Source organism: Limanda limanda, chromosome 2, assembly GCF_963576545.1.
Source record: "Limanda limanda chromosome 2, fLimLim1.1, whole genome shotgun sequence".
NCBI lineage: Eukaryota > Metazoa > Chordata > Actinopteri > Pleuronectiformes > Pleuronectidae > Limanda > Limanda limanda.
This window is the reverse complement of record NC_083637.1, coordinates 157,501-165,829: the sequence shown is the minus strand read 5'-3', so window position 1 is coordinate 165,829 and position 8,329 is coordinate 157,501. Positions and strand designations below refer to the sequence as shown.

The following is an 8,329-nucleotide window of genomic DNA, read 5'->3' as shown; positions in this document are numbered from 1 at the left end:
CGCATGGAGGTTTAAAGATCTGTGAAGGATCTAAAGTAAGATATGTCTCCACAGGACAGAACATTACAAGTCATTTAGCTTTGATCCAAAACCTCTTCCAGTCCAGCAGTGCGTTCAACATCTATGAGGCATGGCTGGGATTCGAACCCTCAACCCTCTGGTTGGAGGACAACCGCTCTGCAGCCACAGCCACTCACTCCAGAAACAGGTCTGAAGCTGGCAGAAAGAAAGATGCAAACCATCAACCCGACCATGACATGGGGAAATGACAAGGGCCTGAACCATCATCCAATGAGCTGCCTGTCCAACAGAGACCACATGGAGTGAAGGACACACGGCAGAACCAGCTACTGGGTCAACGTTCAAACCCAAACCCAGTCTTTGGAGTAATGAGCTCAAGTCGATGGAGCACTAGACTTGCACTGAGGTGGAGAAGCTCTCCACCTCCTCCTGTGCTTCCCGTCCCTTGAAGCTGCTTCACCCACTGAGGGCTGGACAAAGGTCCGAGTCCGTCCACCATCTCATGAGGGGACTGTGGTGAGAGCTGTGGTGAGAGCTGTGGTGAGGTGTGGTGAGAGCTGTGGTGGGAGCTGTGGTGAGGTGTGGTGAGAGGTGTGGTGGGAGCTGTGGTGAGGTGTGGTGAGAGGTGTGGTGAGGTGTGGTGAGGTGTGGTGAGAGCTGTGGTGAGGTGTGGTGAGAGCTGTGGTGAGAGCTGTGGTGAGAGCTGTGGTGAGGTGTGGTGAGAGCTGTGGTGAGAGCTGTGGTGAGAGCTGTGGTGAGGTGTGGTGAGAGCTGTGGTGAGGTGTGGTGAGAGCTGTGGTGAGGTGTGGTGAGAGCTGTGGTGAGAGCTGTGGTGAGAGCTGTGGTGAGAGCTGTGGTGAGGTGTGGTGAGAGCTGTGGTGGGAGCTGTGGTGAGGTGTGGTGAGAGGTGTGGTGAGGTGTGGTGAGAGCTGTGGTGAGGTGTGGTGAGGTGTGGTGAGAGCTGTGGTGAGGTGTGGTGAGAGCTGTGGTGAGGTGTGGTGAGAGCTGTGGTGAGAGCTGTGGTGAGAGCTGTGGTGAGGTGTGGTGAGAGCTGTGGTGAGGTGTGGTGAGAGCTGTGGTGAGGTGTGGTGAGAGCTGTGGTGAGAGCTGTGGTGAGAGCTGTGGTGAGGTGTGGTGAGAGCTGTGGTGAGGTGTGGTTAGAGCTGTGGTGAGGTGTGGTGAGAGCTGTGGTGAGGTGTGGTGGGAGCTGTGGTGAGAGCTGTGGTGAGAGCTGCGGTGAGGTGTGGTGAGAGCTGTGGTGAGGTATGGTGAGAGCTGTGGTGAGGTGTGGTGAGAGATGTGGTGAGGTATGGTGAGAGCTGTGGTGAGAGCTGTGGTGAGGTGTGGTGAGAGCTGTGGTGAGGTGTGGTGGGAGCTGTGGTGGGAGCTGTGGTGAGAGCTGTGGTGAGAGCCGTGGTGAGAGCCGTGGTGAGAGCCGTGGTGAGGTGTGGTGAGAGCTGTGGTGAGGTGTGGTGAGGTGTGGTGAGGTGTGGTGAGAGCTGCGGTGAGAGCCGTGGTGAGAGCCGTGGTGAGAGCTGTGGTGAGGTGTGGTGAGAGCCGTGGTGAGGTGTGGTGAGAGCCGTGGTGAGGTGTGGTGAGGTGTGGTGAGAGCTGTTGTGAGAGCTGCGGTGAGACCTACGGTGAGAGCTGCGGTGAGAGCTGTGGTGAGAGCCGTGGTGAGGTGTGGTGAGAGCCGTGGTGAGGTGTGGTGAGAGCCGTGGTGAGGTGTGGTGAGGTGTGGTGAGAGCTGTGGTGAGGTGTGGTGAGAGCTGCGGTGAGTGCTGTGGTGAGGTGTGGTGAGAGCTGTGGTGAGAGCCGTGGTGAGGTGTGTTGAGAGCCGTGGTGAGGTGTGGTGAGAGCCGTGGTGAGAGCCGTGGTGAGGTGTGGTGAGAGCCGTGGTGAGGTGTGGTGAGAGCCTTGGTGAGGTGTGGTGAGAGCCGTGGTGAGAGGTGTGGTGAGAGCTGCGGTGAGAGCTGTGGTGAGAGCTGTGGTGAGAGCTGTGGTGAGAGCTGTGGTGAGGTGTGGTGAGAGCTGTGGTGAGAGCTGTGGTGAGAGCTGTGATGAGAGCCGTGGTGAGGTGTGGTGAGAGCCGTGGTGAGGTGTGGTGAGAGCCGTGGTGAGCTGTGGTGAGGTGTGGTGAGAGCTGCGGTGAGAGCCGTGGTGAGAGCCGTGGTGAGAGCTGTGGTGAGAGCTGCGGTGAGAGCTGTGGTGAGGTGTGGTGGTGAGAGCCGTGGTGAGAGCTGTGGTGAGCTGTGGTGAGAGCTGTGGTGAGAGCTGTGGTGAGAGCTGTGGTGAGAGCTGTGGTGAGAGCTGTGGTGAGGTGTGGTGAGAGCTGTGGTGAGAGCCGTGGTGAGGTGTGGTGAGAGCCGTGGTGAGAGCCGTGGTGAGGTGTGGTGAGAGCCGTGGTGAGGTGTGGTGAGAGCCGTGGTGAGCTGTGGTGAGGTGTGGTGAGACCTGTGGTGAGGTGTGGTGAGAGCTGCGGTGAGAGCCGTGGTGAGAGCTGTGGTGAGAGCTGTGGTGAGAGCTGTGGTGTGAGCTGTGGTGAGAGCTGTGGTGAGAGCTGTGGTGAGGTGTGGTGAGGTGTGGTGAGAGCTGTGGTGAGAGCTGTGGTGAGAGCTGTGCTGGGAGCTGCGGTGAGGTGTGGTGAGCTGTGGTGAGAGCTGTGGTGAAAGCCGTGGTGAGAGCTGTGGTGAAAGCTGTGGTGAGCTGTGGTGAGAGCTGTGGTGAGAGCTGTGGTGAGAGCTGTGGTGAGAGCTGTGGTGAGGTGTGGTGAGAGCTGTGGTGAGAGCTGTGGTGAGAGCTGTGGTGAGAGCTGTGGTGAGGTGTGGTGAGAGCTGTGGTGAGAGCTGGAGGCTCGGTGAGAAGAAGCTGAACAAGATGCAGCAGTTTGTAGTGGAAGTGACTTTTGGTCCTGATAGCAAATCCTCGTCTCCTGTGACCAGCGAAAGTTTACTCTGATGGCGAGGAGAACGATGTGGATTTGACTTTGAGGTTCAGGTCAATGGAAAGACTTAATGGGAATAGGAGTCGCCCATCAGGAAGGGAGAAGTCCCAGTGAGCATTGGCTACTGGTCGATATGGGTGAGAAATGGAAGTGACCTGCTGGTCCGGACTGAGCTTTATTTACTGTGAATAAAGTTTCTCTGGTAGTTTTACTCTTGTTGAGTTAAGAACACAGGATGTTGCTGCTTGTTAAGATCTATGAGACTAACTCAATGTGATTATTGATGGATTGACTTCCTGTTGTAAACTCACTGTGACGATCTATGTTATCTGCTGTACTTTATTTTGAAGTCGTAAAGGACATTATTTTGACACTCCCAGGCGGAAGCAGGTGTTCTACAGCGGTGAAGATGCTGAGGAGAGAGCATCTTCTTCTCCATCAGTGTTAATGTGGAGGTGACGTCACAGCGGAGATCTTCATCGGTGAATTAGTCTCAGTTCATCCCCGTGAGTCCCGGTGACTGAGCCCAGCCATGGTGGATTTATCCCAAAGTGGCGCAGTGTCTCCCGGACACAGCAGGCACGGACCGGGCTCCGGCCCCGGGAGCTCCGGCCCCGGGAGCACCGGGAGGAAAGCGTCCAAAAAGCCCCGGACGAGAAGAAGCAAACGAGGCCGGAGGAGACGGAACAAAAAGAGCCAGCGGAACAACCCTCCGCCGTTCCTGCCCCCGGAGGTAGCTCCCTCCGTTAGCCGTCCGTTAGCTCCCTCCGTTAGCTCCATCCGTTAGCTCCCTCCGTTAGCCGTCCGTTAGCTCCCTCAGTTAGCTCCCTCCGTTAGCTCCATCCGTTAGCTTCCTCCGTTAGCCGTCCGTTAGCTCCCTCCGTTAGCCGTCCGTTAGCTCATAATTAGCTCCCCGTTAGCTGGCAGTTAGCCCTCCGTTAGCTCACAGTTAGCCGTCCGTTAGCCGTCCGTTAGCTCATAGTTAGCTGGCAGTTAGCCCACAGTTCGCTCACAGTTAGCTCACAGTTAACCGACAGTTAGCCCTCCGTTAGCCCACAGTTAGCCGGCAGTTAGCCCTCCGTTAGCCCCTCCCGTTAGCCCATCGTTAGCCCCCTCCGTTAGCCCACAGTTAGCCCTCCGTTAGCCCCCTCCGTTAGCCCTCCGTTAGCCCACAGTTAGCCCTCCGTTAGCCCCCTCCGTTAGCCCACAGTTAGCCCTCCGTTAGCCCCCTCGTTAGCTGCTGTGAGAGTGTAACTTCACAGTCATACAACACGACATGTAATAACACACATGTAGAACGTGTGTTTATGAATCTGTTAGCTTCCTACAGCTCTGCTGACGTCACACCGAGCTCCACTCACAAACGTGACTATTTCAAACTTTTTCATGTGTCTATGGTGAAGAAGCTGAGGTCACAGAGGTCAAATGAGTCTCTGTGATGAAACCACTATAACCGGTTATTAAAACGTCTCACCAGTCAACTACTGCAGCGGCTGCTTTGCTGGTTTAGCATCAAAATACCAGGACTGGAAATAGACCATCGGGTTATTCACACTAATAAACTGTTTATAAAGTCATATGACTGTCAACTGGTTGTGATATTTAATAGTACAACATATCAGTCATAAACCTGCATTATAATACTTATTTACTCAGGTCCTAAAGGGAACGTGTATTATTAGACACAGAATATGATTATGTGTAAAATGAAAGTCAGCCTGTGGACAAACTAAACGGATTTTACTTTCTCTTCCCTTCTCATGAAGTTCAATGCTGTGGCTCGTCATATTTATACATGTATTTATTATAATTATATGATTGAAATATAGTGATGAAAGGGAGTATCAGCTGAAATAATTCAGTTTCAGAAAAATATATTTGAGCTATAAACAGGGAATTAATGTCACAGAAACAGATGAAAGAGCAAAAAGAAAGTAAAAATTAATAATTTAGTTAGTGTGTTATGTCTAAATACTATACACTGTAAATATGGAACTAAAATGATTGATAGCACACATCTGTCAACAATTATCATTAAATAATAGTGAGAAAGATAAAACCAGTATAATAAAAGCATCATATCACAATCATCATGGGCACTGTAAGTAATATTGCACGAGTGTAACCAGTGGATTGTTCTTCAGCTTAAAGAGTCTCTGTAACTTGAAGAGAACTGTGTTTTCTGTGATGTGTTTATGATGATTTGTCTGTTGGCGTCTGTGCAGTTGTACAAATGCTGTGATACAACATGTGAAACACTCAGTGAGACGACTGTTAACGAAGCTCATCTCTCCTGTGTGTGTGTCTGTGTGTGTGTGTGTGTGTGTGTGTCTGTGTGTGTGTCTGTGTCTGTGTCTGTGTGTGTGTCTGCAGGCTGAAGAAGGGAACATTGAATATAAGGTAATTAAGTGTATTAATTAACTAAATGTGAATGTTAATCATCTTCAGTCGATTAAACTCTGTGTCGTTGACTTGTATTTTGTTCATCAACAAAACCAAGATATTTGAAAATGAGAATCGTGTCACTACTGTACCACAAACACTCAGACTCTGGATATTTGCTTCATCATGGTCTCTCTCTCTCTGCTGACGCAGCTGAAGCTGGTGAACCCGACTCAGTATCGCTTCGAGCATCTGGCCACGCAGCTGAAGTGGCGCCTGCAGGAGGGCCGCGGCGAGGCCGTCTACCAGATCGGAGTGGAAGACAACGGCCTGCTGGTCGGGCTGACGGACGCCGACATGAAGGCCTCGCTCAAGACCTTGCAGAGGATGGCGGAGAAGTAGGTGACCTCGCACATGCCTGAAGGTCGGAGGCCTTTTCACAGTGTTTGACCATCGTCTTCACATCATTTTGAAAACACAGGTTGTTGTTGTTAGTTGTGGCGTCAGAATGAGTTTCTCGTGTGTCGTCAGAGTCGGGGCCGACATCACTCTGCTCAGAGAGAGAGAGGTGGACTACGACTTTGACAGAAACACACGGAAAATTGCAGAAGTCCTCATTCGAAAAGTTCCTGATGACCAGCAGGTGAGGTTCTGTTCTCCAGGCACGTTTCTGTCTGATGAGAGTGGAGCCACATGCTGATCATTCCGTTCCTCATCAGTTCCTGGACCTGCGGGTGGCAGTGCTGGGCAATGTGGACTCAGGGAAGTCCACCCTGCTAGGCGTCCTGACGCAGGGCGAGCTGGACAACGGGCGCGGCAGAGCGCGGCTCAACCTCTTCAGACATCTGCACGAGATCCAGACCGGACGCACGTCCAGCATCAGCTTCGAGATCCTGGGCTTCAACAGCAAAGGAGAGGTGATGCAATCATGAGACACGCTAACGATAGATGTCTTTAGTCCTGACTTTTGTACTGGTGCAAAATTTGCTTTGAATGTTTCTGATGATGAGTCCAGTTTAAAACCTTTGAAAGCTACAGAAGACGTATACAAATCTGAGATGACCACGAGCTTCCTGAGCACAGGTCAGCTCCTCGTGTGATGTGAAGGCCTCGTGTGTTCAGGTTGTGAACTACAGTGACTCTCGGACGGCTGAGGAGATCTGCGAGAGCTCGTCCAAGATGATCACCTTCATCGACCTCGCCGGACACCACAAGTACCTGAAGACCACCATCTTCGGTCTCACCAGCTACTGCCCCGACTTCGCCATGCTGGTGGTGAGCGCCAACACCGGCATTGGTGAGCTGCAGCCACGCACGCCACGCACGCCGCCCACAGGAAGCAGCCGGGTTACACGTCACAGTACATTGTGGTTCACACGTGCCCCCGGTGGACGATCAATCCTGAGTCCCGATGTTTGTTAGGGATGCACCGATCCGATATTTGTATCGGTATCGGTACCGATATTGAAGAAATTTCTAGATCGGGTATCGGTGACAATGGGTCGATCCATATCGGCTGATCTATGCAGTGCAATTCTATGCTGTGACTTGTGAGTGACGTCATACGCAAGCAACAAACCGTGCGGAGCCGACAGTGTTTACAAAATAGAGCGAGCGAAAGGTTCGGCTTTCTGGAGCTATTACACATTACCTCAGCCAACAAGCTCTACGGCAACATCTGTAAAGTGAATGTTCCGAGGGGCGGTACTAAAACGTCTAGTTATAATACGACAAACCTCATAAAGCACTTACAAAAATTTCACGTGAGAGTGGTAGCACCGCTGTCTGCTAGCTACAAAGTCAGCTAACCGGGATTAAAGCACGTCATGGTGCACGGGGCCGAGCACCGACGAGTAACATTTTTAACGGAGGGACGCTGTGTGTGTGGCTGTGCGAGCTAGCTGGCTAGCTGGCTAGCTAGCAGAGGGAGACGACCCCCCCCACCGCCTGCTCAGGGTTTTCAGCCACAAGTCGAGGCTGTTGTTTTACCAAGCTAGAGAAGCTATTGTTCAGATGCTTTTGTAATGGATCTTTAATTCCCATTTGCACTAAACTATATAAAGAGCTGATTGCTATTTATTTTGAAAGTCTACCAACCAAGCTAGTAAAACTATTGTTTTCTCAATTTCCGCTCCTTTATTATTTTATTATTTATTTTGTTGTACATTGTATTTTGAATCCCTAATTGCACTGACTGAACCAGTCAACCTATATTTTTATGATTAAGATTGTTTTACTGGTGCACAATTATTAAATAAATAAGTAATTCAGTACATTTATATCTGTTTATTTGTTTTTCAAAAAATAGGAAAGAAATGTTTAAGTCAAGTCTCATGATCCCAGTCTTTTCCCCCCAATGAAACTTACAGTTTGTTACCATAACTTCGCGCTGTTTTTCTATATCGGTATTGGATCGGTATCGGCCGATACTAAAGCTCGGATATCGGTATCGGTATCGGAGGTGAAAAAAGCGGATCGGTGCATCCCTACTGTTTGTACATAGGTTTTATATTAATCAACAAACTTCCAACATTCATGCAACAATTCATTTAGAAATAACAATTATTCTTTGCATCAATTAATAATAAGAATTTGACAATTATCTGTTTGTGGTTTTTCTTACGTTGAGTGTTTTCCTCACTGCAAAGCGCCACTAGAGGTCAGAAGAGATCCGTCGCACATTCTACTTTCAAACCTTCAGATCAGGATTTAACCGTTTTCTTTAAATTTTTCAGTTTGTCCAAAGTAAACAACAATTTAATTATCGCAGACTCTCATACTTGTTACTTAATTTTTAAAAATGTATTTTGAATCACTGAGGAGACGGAACACGAAGATAAGATTAATCTCATGAGATACTGTGGAATAATGTTTTTATAATGTATTGGTTGAATTCAAGGAAAAATACTCAACGTATAATACACAACAACCCTTGAAATGAATCAATAATATACAAAAGCATCAGCCTCAGTGGCTTGTGGG

At 50.0% G+C, this 8,329-nt stretch overlaps 1 protein-coding gene across 1 annotated transcript in view; it reads left to right on the top strand.

Annotated features, from left to right (window-relative positions):
• The first annotated feature begins 3,345 nt into the window (after positions 1 to 3,345).
• The window catches only part of gtpbp2b (GTP binding protein 2b), an 11,896-nt gene continuing 6,912 nt past the window's right edge, over positions 3,346 to 8,329 (top strand). The window contains exons 1-6 of the mRNA XM_061066583.1: positions 3,346 to 3,698; positions 5,339 to 5,365; positions 5,561 to 5,745; positions 5,879 to 5,990; positions 6,067 to 6,264; positions 6,470 to 6,644. Of these exons, the coding sequence (XP_060922566.1) occupies positions 3,498 to 3,698; positions 5,339 to 5,365; positions 5,561 to 5,745; positions 5,879 to 5,990; positions 6,067 to 6,264; positions 6,470 to 6,644 (898 nt within the window). The 5' untranslated portion in view covers positions 3,346 to 3,497. The remainder of the gene's footprint in view (positions 3,699 to 5,338; positions 5,366 to 5,560; positions 5,746 to 5,878; positions 5,991 to 6,066; positions 6,265 to 6,469; positions 6,645 to 8,329) is intronic.